Source organism: Lineus longissimus, chromosome 10 (assembly GCF_910592395.1).
Source record: "Lineus longissimus chromosome 10, tnLinLong1.2, whole genome shotgun sequence".
Lineage (NCBI taxonomy): Eukaryota > Metazoa > Nemertea > Pilidiophora > Heteronemertea > Lineidae > Lineus > Lineus longissimus.
This window is the reverse complement of record NC_088317.1, coordinates 11,833,608-11,859,908: the sequence shown is the minus strand read 5'-3', so window position 1 is coordinate 11,859,908 and position 26,301 is coordinate 11,833,608. Positions and strand designations below refer to the sequence as shown.

The 26,301-nt window shown below is 40.8% G+C and overlaps 2 protein-coding genes across 6 annotated transcripts in view; one reads left to right on the top strand and one right to left on the bottom strand.

Moving 5' to 3' along the window:
• The window catches only part of LOC135494754 (TELO2-interacting protein 1 homolog), a 412,060-nt gene that overhangs the window by 161,395 nt on the left and 224,364 nt on the right, over positions 1-26,301 (top strand). For 2 of the 5 annotated variants that reach the window (XR_010448433.1, XR_010448431.1), the window contains exons 19-24: positions 6,677-6,875; positions 7,698-7,780; positions 8,250-8,453; positions 8,784-8,870; positions 18,003-18,125; positions 18,874-19,302. Coding sequence is in view for 2 of the 5 variants with exons in the window: in XM_064783023.1 (XP_064639093.1) it covers positions 6,677-6,875; positions 7,698-7,780; positions 8,250-8,453; positions 8,784-8,870; positions 18,003-18,125; positions 18,874-18,966 (789 nt within the window). In the remaining 3 variants the exon portion in view is untranslated. Of the gene's footprint in view, positions 1-3,271; positions 3,389-3,468; positions 3,927-6,676; positions 6,876-7,697; positions 7,781-8,249; positions 8,454-8,783; positions 8,871-18,002; positions 18,126-18,873; positions 20,010-20,035; positions 21,366-26,301 lie in introns of those variants that run through there. The other 3 variants (XR_010448432.1, XM_064783023.1, XM_064783024.1) reach the window with 3 other exon arrangements.
• On the bottom strand, positions 10,330-12,033 carry LOC135494758 (uncharacterized). Its single transcript, XM_064783028.1, has 4 exons — positions 11,678-12,033; positions 11,398-11,523; positions 11,169-11,298; positions 10,330-10,903 (listed from the first exon to the last, which is right to left on the bottom strand). Exons 1-4 carry the CDS (start codon positions 11,791-11,793, stop codon positions 10,520-10,522), a joined length of 756 nt encoding a protein of 251 aa, XP_064639098.1. The 5' UTR covers positions 11,794-12,033; the 3' UTR covers positions 10,330-10,519.

Below are 26,301 nucleotides of genomic sequence, written 5' to 3'. Positions count from 1 at the left end.
TTCCTTTTGCTACGTGACACAGAGTGACTCTTGAGACTATTTCTTGTGCTAGGCGACAGAGAGTGACCCTTGAGGCTGTTCCTTGTGCTAGGTGACGCAGAATGTCTCAAGAGTCTCAAGAGTCATTCTGCGTCACCTAGCACAAGGAACAGTCTCAAGGGTCACTCTCTGTCGCCTAGCACAAGAAATAGTCTCAAGAGTCACTCTGTGTCACCTAGCACAAGGAACAGTCTCAAGAGTCACTCTGTGTCACCTAGCACAAGGAACAGTCTCAAGAGTCACTCTGCGTCACCTAGTACAAGGAACAGTCTCAAGAGTCACTCTGTGTCACCTAGTACAAGGAATGGTCTCAAGAGGACATGACAATGTGTATGCACCAAATAGAATCTAAATTTGAGACTGTTCCTTGTGCTAGGTGACACAGAGTGACTCTTGAGACTGTTCCTTGTGCTTGGTGACACAGAGTGACTCTTGAGACCGTTCCTTGTACTAGGTGACACACAGTGACTCTTTGAGGCTGTTCCTTGTACTAGGTGATACAGAGTGACTCTTGAGACTGTTTCTTGTGCTAGGTGACAGAGAGTGACTCTTGAGAGTGTTCCTTGTGCTAGGTGACAGGAACTGATTACCGCGCTTAAAAGAATTTACGTAGAACTTTGGTTACAAATAAAAATGTCCATGAATATGAATATACAGTACAACCTCTATATTGCGGACACCCATGGGACTGGGCCCAGGTGTCCTTAATAGCTAGAGGTTATGCCAAAATCGTCCGATAGTGGAGTTGAAGTTCCCGTGGAACATCTTGCGTAGAAACTTGAAAGTTATTAACTGATCGGTCTTTGCATGTGATGTTGAGTTGAATGACGGGACCACTTTGGAACTCAAAGAGTGAATGATTTCTCTAGTAAAAGATGCCCCTTTTATTGCAAAATCTCCACGACACCATAAGGTGTGAAAAAACACCATAATTTCTGTCCATCGGCCACCTTTGATTGATAATAATTTTTTTCTAAGTTCTCCACTCACGCATATTCGCTGCAACACTGACAGAATCGTGGATGTATGAGTGTCCGTTGACACAATGTGTGATTATTTGAAAAGATGAGTAAACAAATGCTGTGGCTTAACCAGTTGAATACCGGCGACAACAATAGTGGCAGCTATTGAAGTCAAGTTTTTACCGCTGCACGGTTTTTTCGGTCGCTGCCTTATTATTTTCTGTACATAATTAGGTATAGCCTATAGTTATTTGATCGGTGTATGGAGTTGATATGGGTTGTATGAAATGGCATGAGAGCTTCTAGTTTGACCTAAAATATATAGATGGCGAAACTTTTGATTATTTTTGGCGCTGAATCAGGAAGTCTCTTGAGAAGCACATGGCGTGTATCGTGACTTTCTGGATCGTTTCTATTGTATTATTTTACGTTGAATATGAGCTCGTGGGCTAAGTTTGGGGTGGAGGAGGCCCTTTCTAGGATATAAGAGGACTCTCAAGACTATGACACTAGTGGTGAGGAGTGTCTTGATGGGGTCGATGACCTTGATGAAACTGATTTGCAGTTTCCAGCATCAATGGTTCAGGATGATTTGAACGATGACCGGTGTGATAGAGACGCTGCTTGTGATGATGATAGCAGTGAAGAGGAGTGGGCCCCTGAAGACTTAGTTCCTTTAGCACATTTGAGGTCCACCCCAATTGCTGGTCCCACTCCCAGTACGTCCACTAAACGTACGCCTACCGATAGTCTTAGGCCCAGGGCCAGAGTTGCCCGCAAGATCATGCCTGCTGCCGTCGCTAGTACTAGTGCAGATTACAACCGTAGGCCCATGGACATCACTGATGATGACGATGATGATGATGATGATGCCGGTCCTGCTGATGATGGGGATGATGCCGGTCCTGGTGATGACGGGCCTAGTGATGGGGATGATGATGGATCTGATGACGGATCTGATGACGGATCTGGATCTGATGGTGGTGACGATTGGGTCATGCCAGAGCTAAATTGGAGACCGGCGGCGATGGAACAACCAACTGTTCATCCATTTACTGGGGCAGCAGGTGTAACGGTCAACACTAAGGATATCAAACCTATTGACTATTTTGAGTTGTTTGTTGGGAACGACATGATAGACTACATCATCACCCAAACCAATCTTTTTGCAGACGAATATATTACTGCTCAAGGGGGGGGGTAGATAATCTGCCGAGGTATTCACATGTCCGGGAGTGGAGGCCTGTTGATAGGCTGGAAATGAGAAGGTTTCTGGGACTGACTTTGCTCATGGGCATCGTGAAGAAGCCTTGCATTCATTTGTATTGGTCAACAGATGGTCTGTACAGGACCCCCATCTTTGGACAAGTCATGGGACGAAACAGGTATCCACTGATGTTGAAGTTCTTTAATTTGAATGAATCAGCCAATGAGCCAGATCGCATCAACAACAACCGAGATCGTCTGTACAAGTTGCGACCCCTTATTGATAAACTCTTCGATGTGTTCCAAAGAGTCTACCTCCCAAATGAGAACATTTCCATCGATGAGTCCTTACTTCTTTGGAAGGGGAGATTGGTTTTCCGTCAGTACATTCCTCTGAAGCGTGCTCGTTTTGGAATCAAGATATACTTGCTGTGCGAGTCCTCAACTGGCTACACCTATCGCTTCCGTATTTACACAGGAAGGGAAGATCCTACTCGAGACCTGGCTAATGATCTACCTCCGCTAACAGCCAACTTCAGCAAAGCAGAAAAGATGGTGATCTACCTCTTGCTTCCCATTCTTGATAAAGGCTACAAGCTTTATGTCGACAACTTCTACACAACACACAGATTGTTCTTGTACCTGTTTCACCGACTGACAAATGCCTGTGGAACTATTTGAAAGAACCAGGTTGACAGAGCCATACGAAATGTCAACATCCCAGCTGGGCAAATTAGAGGGTACCAGACTGGTAGGCTGTTGCTCATCAAGTTTCATGACAGAAAGATGGTTCATGTCCTCACCACTATTCACACAGAAGAAACTGTTGCTGTGAGAGCAAGAGGCCAACGTCGGGATGAAGCGCCAAGACTGAGGAAGCCGAAGGCAGTAACGGATTACAATAAATTGATGGGAGGCGTTGATTTCCAAGATCAGATATCCTTTTCAAACAGTACCATACCAGCAACTTAGTAATGTTTGTTCCCTATCTCAATTTCTTATTTCAATTCTTTCTTTCCTTGACGAATGTGCACATTATCAAACCTTACAATGCTGCCCGAAAGACAGTCAAATGGTACAAGAAGCTGGCGTTCCATCTCATCCAAGTTGCCCTTCTGAATGCCCATATTCTGCACAAGAAACAGGGAGGAAACCAAGCATTCCTAGCCTTCTCTCATGAGGTAAGTTTATGTCTTCAAGGATGTTATAAAAAGGAATAATATTTATCACATTATGTCACATGTTTTTTACTTTTTTCCAGGTTATTGGGTCCCTTATCTTCCCCAACCCAGACGATGCTGGGGCGGCTGCCAATGTCAACAGAGTTGAGACGATTGTAAGGCTGACAGAGCGCCACTTTCCATCCTGGAAACCGGACAGTGATACTTGGAAGAACCCAGTGGCAAGATGCAGAGTGTGCACAAAGAAAGGCGTCCGACGTGCGACAAAGTTCATCTGTGCGAAGTGTCCAAGCCAGCCCGGGTTGTGTATTATGCCATGCTTCGAACTCTGGCACACCAAACATGACTATGCTGCTGAGTAAATACTCTCTTGACTGTAAAACTTAGAGATCTAGAACAGTTAGTTTCGCTGGCAAAGTGTGTTGTGGACTTGAAAAGGAAAAAAATCGGCTAAAATCTGGCCAAAAATCACTTATCAATAACCAATTAATCGCTAATCAATAACCAATCAATCAGTATTCATGTTTATATCATTATGTTTGATCATATAGGCATACATGTTGAGTATCCTTGCTTCAAAAGTCCAAATTTAAAGGACAAAGGTTGATGTTATAGAACGTTGAAAATCTCGATAAGTAGTGTTTGATTATCGATCAATATCGATCAGTAACTGGTCATATATAAATTTTTACTTGATCTACTGTTCATTGACAATAAAGAGAAGACATGTTTTGCAAAAAAATCTGTTTTTTTCCTGTCTATATAGAAAATCACAAAAATCAATCACATCGATATTGGTGATTGATCACCAATTTACAGATATGAACTGGCAACCAATTCCAATCGATAGGCCTGTCGATTCCCTTCACGAAAATGTATAGTTTTTAGCTCACCTCTTAGCAGAGGTGAGCTTATCCCATACCGTGGCGTCCGTTGTCCGTCGTCGTCGTCGTCGTCGTCCATCGTCCGTTAGCAGGGCACGTTTCGTAACTGTTAGAGCTATTGAGTTGAAACTTGGTACACATGTACCCTTATGTAATGACACCTTGGAGACCAAGTTTCAGTCCGATTCGTTTCATGGTTTGGCCACCAGGGGGCCAAACGTTAAAAGTGAAAATATGCAATATCTCCCTTAATAGTAGTCGGGAAATTTTGAAAAAAATTTGGTAGGTACTTCTAGCAAAGGTGCATCATATATCCTCCGGGTTTTTGATTTGACCTCCTTTTCAAGGTCACAGAGGTCAAATGGTGTAAATTGGCCGTTAGGATGTAACGATGGCACGTTTCTAAACTGCAATGACTATTGATACCAAATTTGGTACACATTTACCCCCTTAGTCAGGTGATCTCAAGGATTGAAGTTTGGTCCAATATGATTCACCACTTGACCACCAGGGGGCAAAATCCAAAAACCTTAAAAATGTGATTATTCCTTAACTTCTTGCCCGATTGCCACCAATTTGATATGATGGGTACATCTAACCACCATACAGTATATGTCACACAGGTTTTTAATTTGACCTTCTTGTCAAGGTCACAGAGGTCAAATGGCGTAAATTCGCCGTCAGGCCGTAACTATGGCACGTTTCTTAACTGCAATGACTATTGATCACAAATCAAGTACACATGTACCCCTTGGTCAGGTGATCTTAGGTACCGAAGTTTGGTGCGATCTGATTTGCCGTTTGGCCTCCAGGGAGGGGGCCAAATCCTAAATTCTTCAAAATGCCATTATTCCTAGTAATGACTTGCCCGATTGGCACCAATTTTATATCATAGGTACATCTAATTCTAACAACCATTCAATGTGTCACCCGGGTCTCCTTTGATTTGACCTACTTTTCAAGGTCACAGAGGTCGAATGTACTGTAAATTGGCCATTTTGGGGAAATTGTAATTGCTTGTACCTACATCAAACCTAACACTACATGACACAATACCATGCTCTTTATCCATCTTTCCTCCACATGAGGTGAGCACAATGGCCCTGGCCATTTCATTTGGGTGTATCACCAAAAACCTAATTGATATAATTTTTTGAAAATTGGTATCATAATTCTGAATAATTACTACAGGTAATGCGGTATAGACGCGTTCGAACGGTACCGGTAGTCAAGAGGTTAATCAGGATACAAAAACACAATGCCATGGGGTGATTACGTTGATTAATTACGCAAATATCTCACCTGTCAGGACTACTCGACTCTCCAAGCGCACGCGGGAAACCATTGTTTTTGCCTACTGTTCGTAATTGGGAGGGAATTAGACCAAAAATTGGCCATCGCCATGTCCACAATTCGGAGTAGAGAGGTGTCCGTCGTACAGAGGTTTTTGTTATTGGAAATGACTTAGAAAAAATCTGGACTGGTCGGACGTGTCCGTAATGTAGAGGTGTCCGCAGTGGGAGGTTCTACTGTACACACTTTTATTACACCGATATAGGAAAACGCAAGCGTGTGCTGTAAAAGTTTGTTGGTTAGAACGTTTTGGCAATATTTGTCCCAGACTACTCAAATCTGATAGGTTGACACCTGTAACATGTAGAAATGTAGGCATCACTACATGTCAATGTGACCCACTTTTCTGGTGTAAACGGGTCATAACGCAAGAAACATTCACTGTGTGATCTTTGAATATGTGTCGTTGACCTCATTTCCATGGTCACAAAGTTCAAATTCTCTGTTACCATTATGGTAACCATATTCCTGTCACTGACCACAGATAAGCACAAGGCCCGTAGCCTTTTCATCTTTGGTTAAAGGAAAGATCCAAGAAATGCCAAGATTCTTACTCAAGAAAACATAAGAAACACCAATTGAATGTGGTTCCCAGGCCTGATCCAAGAAATGCCAAGAAACATTACTTGGATCTTTCCAGCAAAGCACAAGAGACCCAAAGGGATATCTGATAATATCAAAGATCACCAGAAGAAAACCAGAGACAAATTCAACAAAAAAGCAAAAGACGATCATGAGATGAAAAATTAAGTAGCCTTCATCAGCGATGTCTGAGGTCATGCACAATGCACTTGTGCGACCGCAAACATTTGTCCCAGATCCTAGAAAGCTGGTGTCTCCCCCTGTCCTTGTTTAGCGTCGATTGTTGTTGCTCGATAAAGATGGCCAGGAAAAGGTTTTGTAGAGCTTAAAAAATGTGCGTTAAAACGATCGATTAAAAGCAGACATAAAACAAATTAATGCACATTTGAATTTATACCAATCTATTGAGGAACGAATTCCTCCGATTTGTATTTTCTTGTTATTATAGCAACATACTTTTCCTCTTAAGGATACAGAAGACATTTCATCTGAACCTGAGGATGTGAATGACATGTCAGATGTCAAGAAAGTAGTTCCACAACATGTTGAGTGTGTGATTGCAACACTGGACAGGTGCTGCCACCTTGTTGCCTCCAGGGAGCCTAGGCTGCGTCTGATTGTTCTTGACATCATCTGCGATGGCTGTGCCGCTCTTTCCAATAACAAAGGTGAGAATGAAGGAATTAAGACCAAGCTCACGGTTCCGGTCAATAAGTTCGCTCCCAGTCCCACAGTCTGAAAAATACGGTTGATTTGGACAGAATTGACTTGAGTATCTGAACTAGGCTCAGGGTTCCGGTCAATTAGATCGCTCCCACAGTCTAAAAAAGACGGTTGGTTTGGACAGAATTGACTTGAGTATCTCAACCAGGAGCCTCGGCCCTGGGTTCAGTTCGTTAAACTAAGGTCCAACAGCAAAGTCTCTTCCACAGTCGCCTGGAGGGTCTTATTTCAATCTCCGTCGCATAAAACTGATCAACGATCGTAACCCATTATTCATTCACAGATTTGATTAACTTTTTCGCAACTGCACCCTGTACATACCGGGTCCGTACACTGCGTACTACTGGCCCACAGTAATGCATACTGCTAAATTTCCCCCAAGTTCTATCATTCAACCACAGTCCCTATAACTTTATTGTAGGTTACACCCTTAAAAAACAGATGGCAGCACTGTACTCAATTCCATGCACACCTGTCCCCAAGATTGGGTAATACCAGCTATTTTACAATGAAACATTTCCTAAGCCAAGATGGGATCCAGGCGGTCCAGTCTATACCAGGTGCGGGCCAGGGGTACAGTACACTTCAAAATCCCTGCAGTAGCGAAAGAGTTAAAGAAATTTGAAATGACATGTTGTGCAGCTAAGTCTCGGGGTTTTCACAAGGGGTGAGCAGATAAATCCTAAAAAAATTTAAATGCACTTTTATATTGAGCGACGGTGCTTATAGATATCTCATATGCAGGCTGTTTTTTTTCTCTGTTTTAGATGAACTTCTTCCCTCTGTCCACAGGCTGTGGTCTCCATTGGTCAATAGGTTTCAAGATGATGAGCCAGTGGTTATAATCAAGGTATACTATGTACCCTTCCTAGCTAATCAGCACTTTCCAGAAGACAATAAGTAAATCACACATTACTGGTGCAGCCTTATACAGTGAAATATCAACAAGGCTTGAAATGTAATCTTAGTACATGTATTATTTATAGAATGTGTTTGGTGCTACGCAAAAATGTGCATGAGGTTCCCAGGAACCTACAAATAGGCTATCTAGATGGTGTATTCAGTGCAAAAAATACCAACTGTACCTGCATTAATTTTTTCTAGTTTTACATGTTCATTGCGATATAAACTTCATGTTGATGCCCACCAGATAGATATTTTTTGATTGTACCATTATTTCTCCGTGATTCAGGTCTGAAATTGAATGGTGGAATATTCCCCACTTTGACAGAAACGCTGACAACCATGACAGTTAGTTTGGAAATAAAAGGCATGCTAACATGTTTAAAACAGTACCTTGTTACATTTGTTTGTTTTAGGCATTCGAAACTCTTTGCATTATCAGTGACTTGTGCGGTGATTTCCTTAATCGGCGGGTCATTAAGGAAATTCTACCAAAAGTTTGTGACTTCCTTAAAACACAAGCTGCCATTAGTGAAAGAATCGGACCGACCCAGAAATTCAGTCTTGGCTATAAATCCCAGTTAGCCATTCTTCAGAGGATCGGTAAACTTTGCAAAGAGGTACATTTATGATAGTTAGCTAGTCCCTGTTATGCAATCTGGCCTAGAAGTTCTGAACTCAAGTTCTGACTATTAGGACACTTAAGCCCTGAGGTGATATCAAAGTGCATGTGGTGTGTTTCCCTTTCATGACTTGAACCAACCACGAAGTATTAGAAATCTTGATGGAGCTCTGCAGTTCTGCAACTAGAGATAGTATAGATTCTGAATACAGGTTAGCCTTTGTTTGCTACCTGTAGCTGGGTGCAACCTGTGAGCAGGATCTAAATAAACATTACAGGTGTTTTTACCCTTCACAGCCTTAAAGTGAATACAATTGTTTTCTTTCAGTTAAATATCCAAGAAGAGTACTGTGAGAATGCGATCACTGGTTGCCTACCATACCTGTCTGCTAGACAACCCCTCCCACTTCAAGAGGTAAGAATATGCCATTCCTGGTTGCCTACCATATCTGTCTGCTAGACAACCCCTCCAACTTCAAGAGGAAAGAATATGATCATTGGCTGCCTGCCATACCTGTCTGCTAGACAACCCCTCCAACTTCAAGAGGTGAGAATGCATTCCCTGGTTCCATGCCATACCTGTCTGCTATACAGCCCCTCCAACGCTCAGAGGTAAGAACGCAATCCCTGATTCCCTGCCATACCTGTCTGCTAGACAACCCCTCCAACTTCAAGAGGTGAGAATGCTTTCCCTGGTTCCATGCCATACCTGTCTGCTATACAGCCCCTCCAACTCTCAGAGGTAAGAACGCAATCCCTGATTCCCTGCCATACCTGTCTGCTAGACAACCCCTCCAACTTCAAGAAGAAAGAATACGATCACTGGTTGCCTACCATACCTGTCTGCTGGACAACCTCTCCAACTTCAAGTGGTAAGAACCTTTCCCAAATTCAAGAGGTAAGAACGCTTTCCCTGGTTCCCTGCCATACCTGTCCGCTAGACAACACCTCCAACTTCAAGAGGTAAGATAGCTATCCCTGGTTCCCTGCCAAACCTGTTTGCTGCCACTTTAAGAAGGCGGTGAGAATGCCATCTCTGGTTGCCTGCTATACCTGTCTGCCGGACAAACAGTTCCATGTAAAGGTGAGAATGCTATCCCTGTTTGCCTACTGGCATATATGTCTGCTCGATAACCTTTGCCACTTCATTGGCCTGTTAGGCCATTCAAAATAAATTACTTGTTTATCATCACTCCACCTCACGATATTTGGAGGGGAGGCCCTTTGATATTGATATTTGATATTTTGTTTGGCGCCAATGTTTGATGGGGAGGGCCTTTGATATTTGGTATTTGATATTTTTCGGTCATGAACTTGGCAATGTATTCCATTGGGAGGGGCTTTGATATTCGATATTTGATAATTTTTGGACTGACATATTACAAATGTATGTATAAGCCATGTCAAGTTATAATCAGTACAGATGTGTCAGGGAGGCCTAAAAATGTATACAGTGATCAAATTCCAAAATGGATAGATAAAATAAGGACAGGAGAATACAAATTAAAGTTTGATTACAAAACTTGTATGGACATCAACAGCTGTTTCTTTTTTATATCCTGGTCTACTTCAAACTTGAATCTTTCTACAAATGTATCCATGACTACATGAAAACAATACACAAAGAACTTTAAAAAATTAAACATCAATTGAAAAGAGTCTGAGTATATTATGTAGGTCCTCTCAACCAGCCTAGGCACAGAGTATCATCCCTGCTATCAAAAATAAATCAGCAGTTTGTGGAGTAACAGTCAGGCTGCATCCACTCAACCAACCTAGGCACAGAGTATCATCCCTGCTATAAAAAATAAATCAACAGTTGGTGGATTAACAGTAGTCTGCTACTCGGACATTCAACCAAGAGAACTGAGAATAGAATGTCAATAAAGGAAATTTCAAACATCAACAACATCAACATATGAGAATAAGATATGAAAAAGTTATCTACTGTAACAGTTACAGCTACATGAACATGGAAACTACATTCATTTATACCAGATTTGTCCCTGAAATAACATCATCACTACCACAGCATCTTTAAACTGAAAATCAGTTCAAATCAATTTAGTCCTTGGCTGTGAATGTCGCCCTGCGTTTCTCCCCTCTTTTTCCATTGTCTTTGCAATTCTGACAATATGGATACATTCCTGAAAGAATCAAAAGTTCATCCTCACTTGCGCAGTAAATGCAAATGGGATCGTAGCCTGCACTGTAATACGGCAACTCAACATTTGAGTTGCACGTCAGATTTTCACGGACATATATATCGTCAAGGGGACTAGCTGTGTCATCATCATCATCCCGAATGACCTCGGTCAGTTTGGAGCCACAAGTGTAGCTTATCGTTTCAAGACATTGCTCGAGCTTAATCCGGTCGTTTTGCCTCAGCCGGTCTTTCTTTTTGTGGAGAAGGCGCCACTTGTCACATTCCTCACACATGATCAAGAGCTGAAAAGTGAAGATGATATGTTTTATAGTAGGCCAAGTTAAACATCCCTAAAAGTATTTCGGACACAAAGCATTTCCATCGCAACCGACAAGAATTCAGCTTTTAATCTGTCTGTCTAAACCGTAATGTTTTTTTGCGCATTCAAGTGCCACTATGAGCAAAGGTGCAAAAAGCATTTTTTTTGAAGAAATAATCCTGAAAAAAACAACAATTTCCCATACACGACTCCTCATCAGTGAGTGCCCTTGGGGGTAATATACTCACTCCGACATTCAAAGCGGTCTGCTTTTTAGGATCAAAGGGCATGCCATGTCCCGTTTTTTCTTTATGTGTCAAGGATGGACGATGTTGTTCGGTCGTCTCCGTGCCATACAATGTATCAAATGGGACATACCTGCAAGTGCAATATTCACAACATTGTCATTTTTCTACAAACATTTGTCCTGTTCATTAATGGAAGCTTAATAACAAAGAGATTCTATCATTAACCTACCTTTCTCCCGCAGGCACTGGGTCTGGTAGAAACTTCAGGTCATCAAATACATCCTTTGGTAGCCTTGGTGGCCCATGGAATGTGCATTCTGGATCATCACATTTTTTGATGCAAAACATGTAGTGCCTGAAATTGAAGATGAAAATGTTGTGAATGATTTTCTTCATGTTAAAACTCACATGTCCATCCAATAACAAACACTACCATATACCTGTACTAGTATCAGTCATGTGTATCTTTAAAAGCCAATCTGATATAAATAGGCGTAACCAATACAAACCTTATTCTGCAGTGGGTTGAGAGAAATCGCTGAAGTTCTGCCTTCTTCTTGATGTCAGATTGTTTGAGAAGGCCCCTCTCTAGAGTTGCGTCGATTGCACTCATTTCCTCCCACATTGTATCGAGATCCCCATCTGAAGCTGGCTCAAAGGTTCTGAAAGGGACGTCCTTCAAACTAAGGCGTGAGAACAAGAGTTCTTTCGTTGGCTGAACCGATGCAAGCACTTCAGCTTTCACCTGGAAGATTAAAATATTTTCAAATAGGTTTAATTATTCAAGCTAGTTTTCGCTGGTGGTGTTTGTCATTTTCACAGAAATGCCTACCAGAGTAAACAAATGGTATATGCCTTTCAGAAACATGGATTTGTTGCTTTGGTTTTGAACCTACTGACTTTCATATCAGAATATCAATTTCTTATGTGTGAAACCATTGCATTTGCCTACCTGAGGATTGTCTTCAGCCAATTTGCGAACTTGCTTCAAGTTGTTTGCTTTCTTTAGTAGGTCTTCGACGGTTGTCTCTGTCCTCATTATCCCTACTCCTTGTAGGGCAATGTTGAGTATGCTCATGATCCTCTCTGCTGGGTCCTTCCACGAGTTGTAGGGCGGTGTTCTTACAGCAACTAGCATGTCCTTATCCTGTTGCAGAAAGAGGCAAATGAGTGCTGCTTGGACACTGAACAGATTAACCCTGTGATCTATGCCGCCATCCGAATAGACAAACATAATCGGTTTGTACTCAAGCTCTTCATCCATGATGTTGCCTAATTCTGCCATATGTCTCAAAGCACTGGATGGCTCAAAACAATGTTCCTTAACACCAACATAGACCTGACCTTGATACCATGAACCCTCGACAGTTTCAGGGATGTCAACTCTCAGTGCGACACTTGGGATCAATGTTAGCTTTGTAAAGTCATGGTCTGTGACTTCGAACCGCTGGTCCATAGACACTAACACTTTCCTCCCCCTGTCAACACTGGCGACTGGTACACCTGGTTCACCCACTTTCACTGAATGTTTGTCATCCATGCATGTCATTGTCGAGTATTCCCGGTATTTAACAGCCATCTCTTTCTCATATCGGAATAGTGCGGACGCGTAATGGACATCAATGTGAGTATTCCTGAATTGTCTTGCTTGAATCATATACTTGATTCGAAGTCTACCTTGATAGTATTTGGCAGTTGCTGCAGTTGTGCGTTTTTGGCCAAAATTGAATGCGAAGCCACTGTTGTGATGGAATTGGTGTTCCCTCTGGGCAGCGTTATTTCACCTGTTCATGAAGATCACGAACGCTTAAGGCGGTGGCTAAGTGTGTAACCACCTCTGCATTATCAACAACATCATGGCATCTGTCATCTACAGCTGTTTCAACAGAAGCTTGAATGTATTTTTTGCATTGCTGCAAAAACACATCATATAACTCCGGTGCACCACTATTGTTAACCCTCAAATCCACAACAAGATCCGGGTCATGTGTTTCTAGCAAGACTGCCACCCTTGCGTCCACTTCGTCTTCATCAGACGTTCTTGCAGCTGAAGAATCACCAGTCCGACGTCTGTATGCCTCACGGAGGAAAGCCGATTTCGTGTTTGTCAAAGTCCCGAACATATCTATAAATTCTGCTCGCATTGTTCTGGAATGGTACACAGGGATCTTCGGCATCAGCTCATCTTTCACTTTGCTGTTCATTGACAACAACACCATCTCATCTGCATCAACATGCACCTTCCACAGGAAGTCCATGTTCTGCCTACCCCTACTAAATGTAAGTCGGGTAGCCTTCATTGGAAGACAGTCTTTCAAACCTTTCAAATATCTGTATTTCTTCCAAGGCTCTCCTGGGGCAAAGTCATTGATGTAGATGGGGATGTACTCGTCAACCTCTTTCAAGGCTTCAACCAAACTTCTATACTTGACCTCATCAGTTGTTTTCACAAGGCGTGTAGGGTAGATGACCTCCCATGCAGTACAATCATTTTCTACAGTTTGGTTTGCATGGCATGTTTTCATGAAGTCATTTGTTTTAGCAAGATAGGAAGAATACTTCTTCAAACAATCTGCAAGCTTCAATATGGCGTCATGGATTTTCCCCCAGGTCTTTCTCTGCATGTATGCTTGGGATCCAAGTTCAAACTAGAACTGGCAAAGCCAGATCGACGGTTTTCGTTTGGGGAAACTGGTATTGGCACCTGGAGGTCACATGATGTAACATGTCAGAGGAGAATGGAGAGATTGATGTTCACACCAGAACCCAGTGGGCTATTGCTCAATAAATTTGGCTTTCGGAGCTCAGTGCGACACAGACCAGTATGTTTTGTGCGCCTTCTTATTTCTGCATCCTCCATGATGAAACCAATCCCATTTCAATCGGATGTAGCATATAGGAGAAAAAGCGATCTACGTAGTGTTGTAAACACGTGCGTTTTGTCTGCATGTCAAAATATGAAATGTCATTTAAAGGGGCACTGTATTCAATCGCAAATCGGTTTCAGCACGACCACCGTAGAGGGAGGTGCCCATCGGTAAAACGATGGAACTACAGGAAACGTATCTAAAATACCCAGCAATGCAGTTTGTTCAGTGATGTATTGCCGTCAAAGCTTCCACACAGCTTCTTCAAACATTCTTATGGGATATTATGCTTTCCTGAAGAAAGTTTAATAGACTTAATACAGGTAACAATGGCAATTTAGATAACGTGTTTCTTAGTTTCATTCCTAGCCGATAGGCGCCTCCCTCTATGGTGGTCGTGCTGAAACCGATTCGCGATTGAATGCAGTGCCCCTTTAAACCGTCATTTTGTTGTGCTTGAGGTCAATTAACAGGATTTCGAATGAGCAGAGTGAATTCTGACTGTGCTAAGAGTAAAAAGTTGGCCAAAGAACAGTTGGGATGATGCGTCTAATGTATTACGTCTAAAAAGGCAACTGTCACATACCCACAGTATTTATGTATAATTATCTCATGAATAAAACCATGAATCTCTTGATGCTTTCGATTTGACTTGTTGACTTTTTATTTTGAAGAAGATGTTCTTGGTGCATTCATCAATTCTGGTTTAATACAGTAGGTTTGACTGTATGATCCTGCACAGTGCAGTGCAATGCACGCAGCACGCCGCCACAACACACACACACACACGACCACGTGCACGAGTGACGAAGACGCTGTCCGACGCTGCCCGGCCACGCGACATCGTTGGACAGCCTGCGGTTTACCTACCTAACCTAGGGTAACCGCTAAAAAAGCGACGAAGTTAACTTTGCTGGTCAATACTACAAAAGTAAAATCAGAAGCCTGTGCCTCTTTGCACTTCCACAATTGCTGATTTCTTTCGAGAAAAAACTTAATTACCTACCGACCCAGTCGAAATCGAATGTCGAATGCAAAATGGCGAATTGTTAATGACAGCCTACTAAATTGCGACAGTAACCGACAACATGGCTCTCAATTCAAATCACTATCTAAACTATCAATAAATGCCACAAAATGTATACAATTTATTAAAATCCAGTTTGTAGATTATTAAAAAATTAATAAGGATTACCCGTTGCAATAAAAAACTGTTGTGGAAAGTTGTCTTAAGAGTGTCGAATAGGGTCGCAAATTAGTAAGACCCAATGTGATTCGCGTCATTAGTTTGGTTTCAGAACCCACCGCTAGGGCTAGAAGGGTAGGTATCTAGGCTTGCTCAGGATCTACCATTCGCCGAAACCAAACGCCACCTGGCGTTAAAAGGAGTAAGCTCCACAAACGCTCGCAGTGCTGTTATTTTACCCTTTTGGTGTTTGTCGCTTTTTCAGTCAGCGCCATCTATCGTCAAAACTACTGACAAATTTTGCGTTGCCACTTAATATATATTGTTTCATGCTAAAATTGCATTTTCTCCCTTACGCCAACCCCGATTTGCATGAAACTTTCTTTATCCGAAGCGGAACTCTAATACGCACAAAACATCAGGAGACACGTCACCCCGATTTTGTCAACGGTTTCGACGATAGAGGGCGGTTAGTGAAAAAAAGTAAAAAAATGCATTAAATGCCACCTATTATCAAAACCTGTAACTATAACGTGACTTCGTCGGTAACATCTGGTGGGTAATGAGATTCTGCATCAGATGAAATTAATCTGATTCAATTCGGAGTTCGCATTCGGAAGTTATAGCTCTTGTAAGAAAAACAAGATGGCTGGTCTGGAGGCCATATTGAATATCCGATCGCAACCAAAACCTAAATATTCCCTGGGCATCATAGGGAGGCATTGTTCTATGCCACTAGAATAAACTCAAAGGCTCGCAGTGCCGATATTTTACCATTTTGGTGTTTGCCCCCTTTTTTCAGTCAGCGCCATCTATCGTCAAAACTGTTGACAAATTTTGGGTCTCCACCCTATATATTTTATGCGCAACAAGATTCTGCATCAGTTGAAAGTAGTTTCGTTCAAATCGAAGTGCGCATTATGGAGAAAAAGCCATTATTAGATTTTCACTTAGCGCCCCCTAGCGGCCGACCCCCTCAATGAATTTCGTAATTAGGGCAAGGAGGATCAACTTCAGACTTGGGCCTATCATATGAAATAAGTTCCACATCTACAGCTATCACCATCTCGGAGATTTGCTCTGCACAAAAATCCGTAGAAAAAAGAAAGAAAGAAAAAACACAAGCAAAGCAATAGGTTTTCGTTTTTTGAGAAAAACGAAAAACCTAATAATGCATTGGCATCTGCAGACAGCTGACTTTCTTTAAGAGAGACCCGCCGTCTCTTTCTGTTTTCTGGTTTGTTGTATCCTGAAAATTGCTTCAGAATTTCAGGCACTCCATGACCTCGCTGGGCTAGTGTGGAATGGTTACCATCTATGTTCCACAATACTGAGCTGAGCGTATTGATGAATTGGATTCCTAGATGTTCTGCTTAATCCATTGACCACCCAACAGAAGATTTATGCAGGAAATCGATCAATTGATTTTTCAACAAAAACTTGTTGTTTGCAGGCTTTTCCCACTTCTTTGGAATATGGCACGTACTACAGGCCAGGGCAGATGCAGACATCATTCTTGGAAAAGCACATGGGGCACTCGTAGGAACATCATTATCATCTACATCATCAGCTTTCTCCACACTGAACAGCACAAATTTACCAAAATTACTCACAACCTCATTGACGTTAAGTCCACAACTCATCCGCATCAGTTTCTGTTGAGAACTGCCAACTGATGCCTGAACACGTGCAGTGTTGAATTCTCTATCAATTGACACACTGTCAAACTCACCGTTGGCAAAGGCATTGTACAGTTCAGATAAAGACCAAGTCTCAATAACATCTACACCATACCAGTCCTTCACGCATTTGGCACCCGACAAGATTTTTACCACGAGGAGCACCATGATCTGCTGATGATTTATTCCCCTGACATTTTACATGTACCGTACAAATACATGTATATCTGACACAAGCATGCAAAGTGACAGCAAGCAGCATGGCCCCAAGTCTCGCCCATTGAAAACATTCTCCTCATACACCACATAGTGTGTAAGCTTTGGTCAAACATTCATGTGTTGAGCAAGAAATAAAAACACATGCGTTTATTCATCTTGATTCCAGGCTCATCGGCAATATAAAAATAACTGGTAGGCCTATACGCATTTGCCCACGCAGGTATGAGGTTGAGAAAGTATTGGTTCCAAAATCTCCCTGAGTGTAGTCTCACTGAGTCAATAATTCTTTTGTGTGCTGACAATTCACTTTGAATGAAAATAATTCATTGCCGTTGAGCGAGACTGGTGTCACCTGTACTGAGGTATTGAGACATTTTTTCAGCATCGGCTGGCTGCATGCTGCGTCTCTGGATTTGTTTAGTCGTAACTAATACCACATGTGTGATGGCCAGAACGGGGAAATGGATATCAATTATCAACAGGCCACCGGGTCAGGTAAAATTAGGGCGGTAGGTTGTTTGAATCTGAGTTGGAAGTTGAGGGCACAACTTGGAGCGGACGGTACCTTGATATTTGATATATCGAATATCAAAATAATCGGCACGGGACCTAAATGTTGGGGCGGGCGGTGATGATAAACAAGTAATTTATGTTGAATGGCCTTATCTCTACTGATTTGTGTGGAGTGTTGTTTGTTGACTTCTTCTTGTCTGCATTCTGTGAATATACAGATAGCAGACTATCACAGATAACAGGCTGGAGCGCGTGGTTGTTAAATAGATTTCAAGCGAAAGAAAATTAAGCGAAATAACAGAATAGCTGTAAAAAATATCTGACCCCCGCCCAGGGACTAGTACATTAATTTCTCTGTTATGATTTTTAGGCATGCTTAGAAACCTTTACGGCTTTAATACGAGTTGAGCCTGATATCGTTTGGCTGCGACTGATGGATATCTGGTGTCCGACCAAGCCAGCCCCTCCACACTACACACTAAACCTCATCAAGGTAAGAGCCAGTCTGAACCTCTGGGCAAAATATTCTCTAGTCTTTGTGCAGTATTGTCTGCCCACGGGGCCTGAATTACTTTCACCGTTGGAGGGTTTTAGGGTGATCTTGGCTGTGTACACTTCACATAGTTTTGACTTTAAAGAAATCTGACCAGTGGCAGTTCACACCCCAGAGCCCAAAAATGTGCAGACATGCTATGAACGAATCTACTTTAATGCAGCAGTCAACATGAACTCTGTATCCCCCTGTCAGTCAGGGTGTTGAAATTCCTGGCTGGTTGTGACTTGTACGAATTGCTTCTCGCAGTATATGGCCAAGTTTTGAGTTTGATAAGGAATTTGAGGACTGCTCGTAACAGATGCTCAAAACAGACAGACAGTGTATACACATTTTTCTTGACTCTTTATTGAACATCTTTAACATATCCGGCCTACAGCAAAATTACATGAAGATCGGATGTCTGGCCTTTTATTGACAACAAAGTGAAAAGGTGATGAACTCATTGTTCTTCAAACCTGTAAAATAATGAATTCTTAGTGAGAAACATTCCATTTTTGCTAAAAACATGTCCGGAAATGGCCCTTAGCTTTTGCACCAGGCCCTCAAAATGTGTCGAGTGTGACCAGGGATGGTACAATGCTCGTATTGACAGCTGCATAAAATGATCACCGTCATATTTCCTTCTTGATGTTGATATTGTATTGGTAAGTGTATTATTATGCACCTATTGTCTGTCTATTTCCAGTTTGCCAGTACATTAGAAACTGGTCGGACAGTCTACTCTGACAATATTGAGAGGCTCCTCAACATTCTACAGGACAGGCAAGTTAACAGCTGATAGGGGAACGTCACTACATCTCTTCTTTGCCATAGCCCGCGACACAATGAACAATCCAGAAGAGATTACCCAAACATTCATCAAGCAAGTGAAATTTTTGGATAAGCTAATCTCAACTTTGAAATTTTTGGATAAGCTAATCTCAACTTTTGCCTTTGTGGCAAAATGTCTGTTGTTCCGTGACTTCCCTGCAGCCAATACGAACTTTGGTTCAAAGTTATCAGGTGATTATTATAACCTCTGTTGTGTGGCTTAATTCACATCTGGAAACACAAGAACTAGCAAGAACAGGTCACAAGAACGACTGCGTCATTCAAACTGAGAGGAGAGGGTATGGTAAGCAATATGTTAAGTTGTCTGTTCAAATTGCCTTACATGTATTTCAGGAGGAAATGATTAAGGAGGGAGGTTCTTTGGATATATGTTGCAAGGTTGTTCCAGTCAATCTTTAATTCATAGCTTGCCCAATGGTAATTGATAACTCAAATCTTGTGTGCTCGACACAATCGCGTTGATGTTTTTGCGGTAACTCGGTCACATTATGTCTGCGTGTCCTTTTGTATTGCCTTTTTTAAAGACAGATTTTTCACATTTTGGTCACTGATGATGGTCAAGTTCTCACATTGATTTCATTCCTACTGTTTTTGGTGAGAAAAAAAGGCATTAGACATCCTGTGTGATATTCCTACACCGATGAAACTTAAATGAAGTCCATGAGTTGCTCGGCCCTTACAAATTTAAAGTGTCCCGGGGACACGAGTGAACAGAGTATTTACTGCCCTGATATTGTCATGCCCAGTATTTATTTAGATTTCTGAACTTCACATGACCAATTCTGGTCTTATCCATGATTCAGAATAATTTTTGAATGTTGACCCATGGTCAGGGAGAACCTGCCTCCTATCTTATTACCTTCCTGCTTATTTCTGTAAAAACTATTTATCTCCTGACCAGAAGAAGAAACTGCATGTGTGTATATTGTAAGTTTGGATACTTTTCAGGGTCATAGATGCAAGAGTACAAAATTTCATTGTCAGCTGGTACATATATGTTTGTCGTTTTTTTTCAGGGTTCTAATTTGCTGTGGTGGTGAATCATAAAAAAGTATTTTAGTACCCCACTTTGTGTGTACCCCAAATTTTAGCTGGATCAAAGTTCAAATATAGCAGTGATCATATCTTTTTATTATTATACGCCCGCTCCGGAGCGTATTATGGTATGGCCCTCGGTGTCCGTCTGCTCGTCGGGCCGTCCGTCCGTCCGTTAACTTTTCATTGTCCACGCGATTACTGAAATTCAACATGTATATTCTACATCATGTATAGTCACCAAACCTGGTTTGCAGGGCACTAGTATAGGCCCGAAGAAGCCTATTGATTTGGAGGTCCAAAGGTCAAAGGTCAAGGTCACGAAGACCTGTTTCCATTTTCCACTTACCTGCTACTTCACACACTTTTCACCCTGACCAACCACCCTTTACTCTTATGGCGGGCGTATAATGTGCTCTCTCTGTGTAGCTCTTGTTTGTATTGTCATGGTATAGGCATCTCAATATGTTGACAAGAATTAAGGTTGAAGGTGATAGAAGGTCGGTGTCTTCAAATGTTTCGTGAAAAAAAGGAATTTTCTGATAAGTCTTGCAAAACGAAATTTTATATGATTAATATTGTCAGTGTGATTTCTGATGATAGCTATATATCACACAGATATATGGTTTGACCGGTTTTTTCAAGGTTTTAGAGGTCAAAGTTCGAATTTAAATGTTTGGTCAACTAGACACTGTTTGAATATTTTCTTTTCATGTACGGTCATTGTATAGCATATCAGTAGGCACTGTTTGCTATTGAAAATCAGCCAATGTGATTCATTGTTTCATCACTAGGGGGATTACCTGAAAACAGAAAGGTTGCAGTTGCTCACTTTCAAAAGTTATGTGGCAAGTGTTTTGACGAAGGTTCGGATACCAATTAACAACGAGGATGGTAGAATTCGAACAAACACAGGACCCACCTGGTTATGGCTGTTGCTTCTAACTCCAATGGCAGCACCCTTCACGGTCGTTGATACCAGTACCAATCAGCTGTCCACCGTCGGCTGCCTCGTCTTCCGCTGCCCTGGAGACTATGTCAATACCCCCTTGGCTTCACACCCTGTTGCTAGCCTGTGGGCGGCGCAATATATCTTGAAGAGAGGTTCTGGGTTCCTCTTAAACCTCGCGCTTGACCAACAAGCGGGCAAAGTTTATATTTGATTATGGATATGTTTATAGTTTTGTACAATAATGCACATATACGTTTTGTCGACTATAGTTTGATATATAATGTTGAATTTTAACAATACATGGCTGGGCTATACTGTTCTGACTTATAAGTCAAATTTGAAACAAGGAATCAAATAAATAACAAGGTGATACAACTTGAACTTTGGTTCTTACTGAATTTTAGATGATGTGTGAACCCAATTTTGACCCAATGTTTGTTTATTAATACTGTCACGGGCGTAAACCTAAACTGGCGGCGTGTAAACGAAGGAGATGTACGACAGCTGAATGCCAATTATAATTCCGGCTGTCGAGCAGTGTAGACACGAATGCTATTTGCTAGTAGTCGAATAAATTCAACTACAAATTCAACCACAATGGCTGAACCGAATGTCTACTACGAAGAATGCTAGAAGTGCTTGAATGCACTATTTTGAACAAGACGTCACCGATTAACGCCTAGTTCTGTAAACTAGAAAACAACCAAATCTGTATAACACGCCCACAGTTTAGGTGTTTAAAGAATGGTGTCCTTTTTGTTGAACCCGGAAACAACGACTAGAACCGAGCTTCAAGACCCATCCAACGATGACCTTTGCAACCACAGGACAATCTAACGCACCATCACAAAGGACTATAATTTATTAGTCCAGGCCTAAGCAAATGACCTAAAGAGTAAGATTACCCAACTAACTGGAAAACCAGAACAGTGCAGGAAACGTCAACGATATTAAATCTGTCCACAACAAACGCGAAGACAAAACCTACAGGCCAACGAAACCGGCCAGAATAGGAATAAAACTATACGAATGCATGAGCTAGCGTATAGCACAATTTGCACATACACAAGGGAGAAATCCCATACAAAGCGATTATGCCAATACACAGGTTTGGAAGCGTAATCAAAACATGAGCTCACAAACAAATTTGCGGTTCGATATAAATGCATGTCATTAAGACAGTACGAAGGGGAGTGACCGAAAACTATGCCCTACCGACTCCCAGGTAATTTTTGGAATTGAAAGGTGAAATTATCGGAATAATCCTACCAGGACCGCCGAACTTCCTTCAACGAACCGCTGCAAACCGCCTTCAAACAGTCAACATGGCACAGGATTCCAACCAGGACGAATAATACGAATAAAACACATGAAACCCGGGAAGAACGAAAAAGCCGTGTGCTCCCTGCAGGGCCCTAGCAGAAAGAGAGCAAAAACCTAGTGCGAGGCCGTGATCTCGCATAGTTTTATTAATTTAACAATATCTATTTTTTATATGACTCCTATTTAGCCTCTGTTAAAATGGCGTCCGTTGATTTACAATTACTATAGCACATGAGGAAATGGCACTTCGCCAAAACAGCAAGTGTATCTACAGAGGAGCATCATATGTCACACAATGTTTTTGTTTGCTCACCTGTGAGAAACTTTTACAATACCGTCCGTTCATTGTTAGTCGTCGTCAGACAGGCTGCCTCTAAACGAAGCAGAATTAGGTGGACGACGGGTCTTGTGTGATGTCGCAGTACTTTAGAAGTACTTTGTGTAAGTAGTGGGCTTTTTGGCTCACTGTCTAGGTGAGTCTATACAATATCGCAGTGTCCGTCGTTCGTCGTTGTATCCTGTTTCAAAAACTGTGGCACGTTTCTTAACCGCTAAAGCTCTGAACTGGAAACTTTGTACGAATCACCCCCAGGTCAGGTGACCTCTGACAATGAATTTCGGTCCGATCTGATTCTTAACTTGGCCACAAGCAGAAACCTAAAAAAGTGTGATGTATCTCTTATGAGTGACTCGTTTACGATAAAAGTTTTATGGTAAGTTCTCCTAGCAAGGATACATCACATTTTTTACGGGTTTTTGATTTGACCTAGTTTTCAAGGTCACAGAGGTCAAATGGCGTAAATTGTCTGTTTGAGTAGGTATCCCAGAGGTAAATTCAAAGTGTGTTAAATGATTCTTTTCTGATATTTTTCTGTTTGAGCCCATGAAAAGAAACACAACACTTTTTGAATTTTCAAAATCAGTTAAATACTTTTTGAACAGCATCCATTTAACTATTTTTGCTTTTACCCCTGTCCAGCGAGGGGGTTGGAACTTAAAAAAGTACATTTTTCACAACCCTATAAAAATGAAACTAAGGCACCCCAAACATGGATATAATAGGAATATCATCCATTTATTGAAACTCTTTATCTTCATTTTGATTTATAAGCCATTAAAAATTTTAAAATGTGAAAAATTCACAGTCTGAAAATGGGCAAAATGTCAGCTGGAGCCCTTTTTAGGCATTCACTCCACAAAAACTAAGAGTCTGAGGACCCCAATACTTTTTCAGACAGAAGAACAGTACTCATAGATGATGTGTTTTTTTTTTGAAACATCTGGGTTATCAACTTTCTGAGGAAATGGAAGCATAAAATACTAATTATCAAAAAAATGGTAATGTCCAAAAATGTATCAAAAAAGTCAAAATCACCTATAATGGAAATTCTCATAGAAAATGAACCATTTATCACAGCTTTCTGATGTTTTGCAGGGGTGTAGGTGTAGACGTATAGATTCTATATCTAGAAGGAGGAAGTAATATCTTTTTCAGAAAAAAAGTTATTACACTCTTTTTCTGGCCAATTTTTACACTTTTCTGAAAAATTTCAAAATTCGACAAATTTTGTTCTGTCCACGATAAGTACTGGAGTCACAGGAGGAAGTGAATTTACAATCATATGAGTTGCATAGAGTATGAAAATATTCAAACACCACTATCAGTACAATAACAAAAGGGTTACCCCGTGAAACACAAGTGGGGAGGGGGTGGTGGGTTTCTAAAAAGTTGAAACCACCTAGAACATTGCAGAATGATTAGGGAGCATTGAGACATTGAGGTCCACCCTGGTCACGAGGTTGATAGCAGGATAGACCTGAGACATTTCGCGCGTTGAATCATGGGAGATTGAACACCCTTTCGGAAATATCTTCAAATTTACCATGGTGAAAACAGAATTTACCATGGTAAAAACACGAATTTCACCATGGTAAAATGCCTAGTAAATTGGCACAGTAAAACTAGTTTCACCATGGTAAATCATTTAACCATGGTGAAATCCATTAACGATTCACGATGGTAAACCATTTAATATGTTTACCATGGTGAACTATTTAGTGGTAAACCTATTCACCATGGTAAAATCAAAATTACCATGATTAAAGTTTCCATGTCGTCAAAGGCAATCTATATAATACCTTTTTCAAATACAGGATTGGGCATTGTCAGATAGCCAGCTTGCCATTACCAGTAAATGACACTGAAAACAAAACATAAAGTATAGCAAACAAAATTTATTCACAATCAGTCTTGTACATGACCAGACACACACTAGACTAGTTCACACTGTTTCCAAGGACCGGTACTGACCGCCATCTTCTTTAGGAATTACTGCATAACCTGCTTGGACATAGTGCATTGTGCGTGTAAATGCATTGGGGCCTTCACAGAAAACTAGAAAATTTTAAAAAATTTAAAATTTAAAATTTGATATTTAAAATTTGAATACATTTGGTTCCATGTATGTTAAACTGAGGGATGCTGATTCCAAACAAACTGAAGCAATTATCCTAATAAATGTTCACTGACACTGTCCATCTGATCGTCTTTCTGCTTTCCAGATTCTGGCTCATATTATGGTGCGCGGCCTAATCTGTACAATTAGAATATGTGGAAAATCATTGCACCAAAATTTAAGTCTTTTATTAAAAGTGAGAATAATAGTTAATATGTATTTGAATTTGTAGCAGGAAGATCTGTTTAACAACCTAGGTAGTGGATGCATGGATACCAGGAAGTAAACATAAAATCATGTGCATTTTATGCAAACCAATGCATGATTTTTCGTTACGTCAGCTGACTGACAAGGTTGATGCAAAATACAGGCCGTTTCCACAGTAAAACTGATTTACATAATGAATTGGAAAGCTGCAAAATTTGAACTTACTTCTCAGAATTGTAAGAACGATAGGACTCATCGCAGGCTTTGAACTGTTCTCCCCCGTAAGGCTCATGTTAGCAATCGTCGATCAGGGAAAAATGGCGGCGAGAAGATTACTAGTCTAATGTATTTCCGCAAGTTCTGGCCACTGGCTTTGCGGATGTTCTCTCTCGTTTTATCATTGATGAGATCTGATAAGGACTGGGCATCTGAGAATTCCTGCAAGAAACAAACAACAACAATTACCATACCTGCATACGTCATTGTAATAGTATAAGTTTATATATAAGCATACATGACATCAACACTGTCAAGTACTTCTATGGCCTGTTATGTGTAGCACTATGCGATTCACTGATTCATTCAATATTTCAGTCAGAAATCGAATGAATAGTTTCTTTAGTGAAAAATAAATCAAATAAATTGTCAATCGAATCGAACGATAGGTTGTTTTATCAAAAATGTATTGGAAAGAGTTTAAAATATCAAGACCGAGATCAAACAATCTCATTCGATTCTTACAAATCACCTATTCAATATTAATCGCATAATTCGTCATAAAGATTAAAGTACATTTCGATATAATCAAATAGTTCTTACAAAAAATTGAATGATAATTTGATTTTAAGAATGAATGTTCATTCGATTCCATATCAAATGAAAAGCAATATTCGATTTAAAAATCAAATGGTCTATTTGATTTAAATCGAATAAAAAAACATATGTATATTTGATTTCAAAATCGAATTGTCTATTCGATTTAAATCAAATGATTATTCGATTTAAAAATCAAATTATCTATTTGATTAAAATCGAATTACCATTCGATTCTGTTCTAAAATGTATTACATAGGCTATATTTGATTTCAAAATCGAATGGTCTATTCGATTTAAATCGAATGGTCTATTCGATTTAAATCGAATGATGTCTCATTCGATTCTGCTCCTATTCAATTCGATTCTAATTGGTTGCTAGTTTGTCACGTGACTACGATTGACCAATCAAAATCGAATAGAAATCTACAAAAATCGAATGACATATTCAATTTTAAATCGAATGGTCTATTCGATTTTAAATCGAATGACCTAT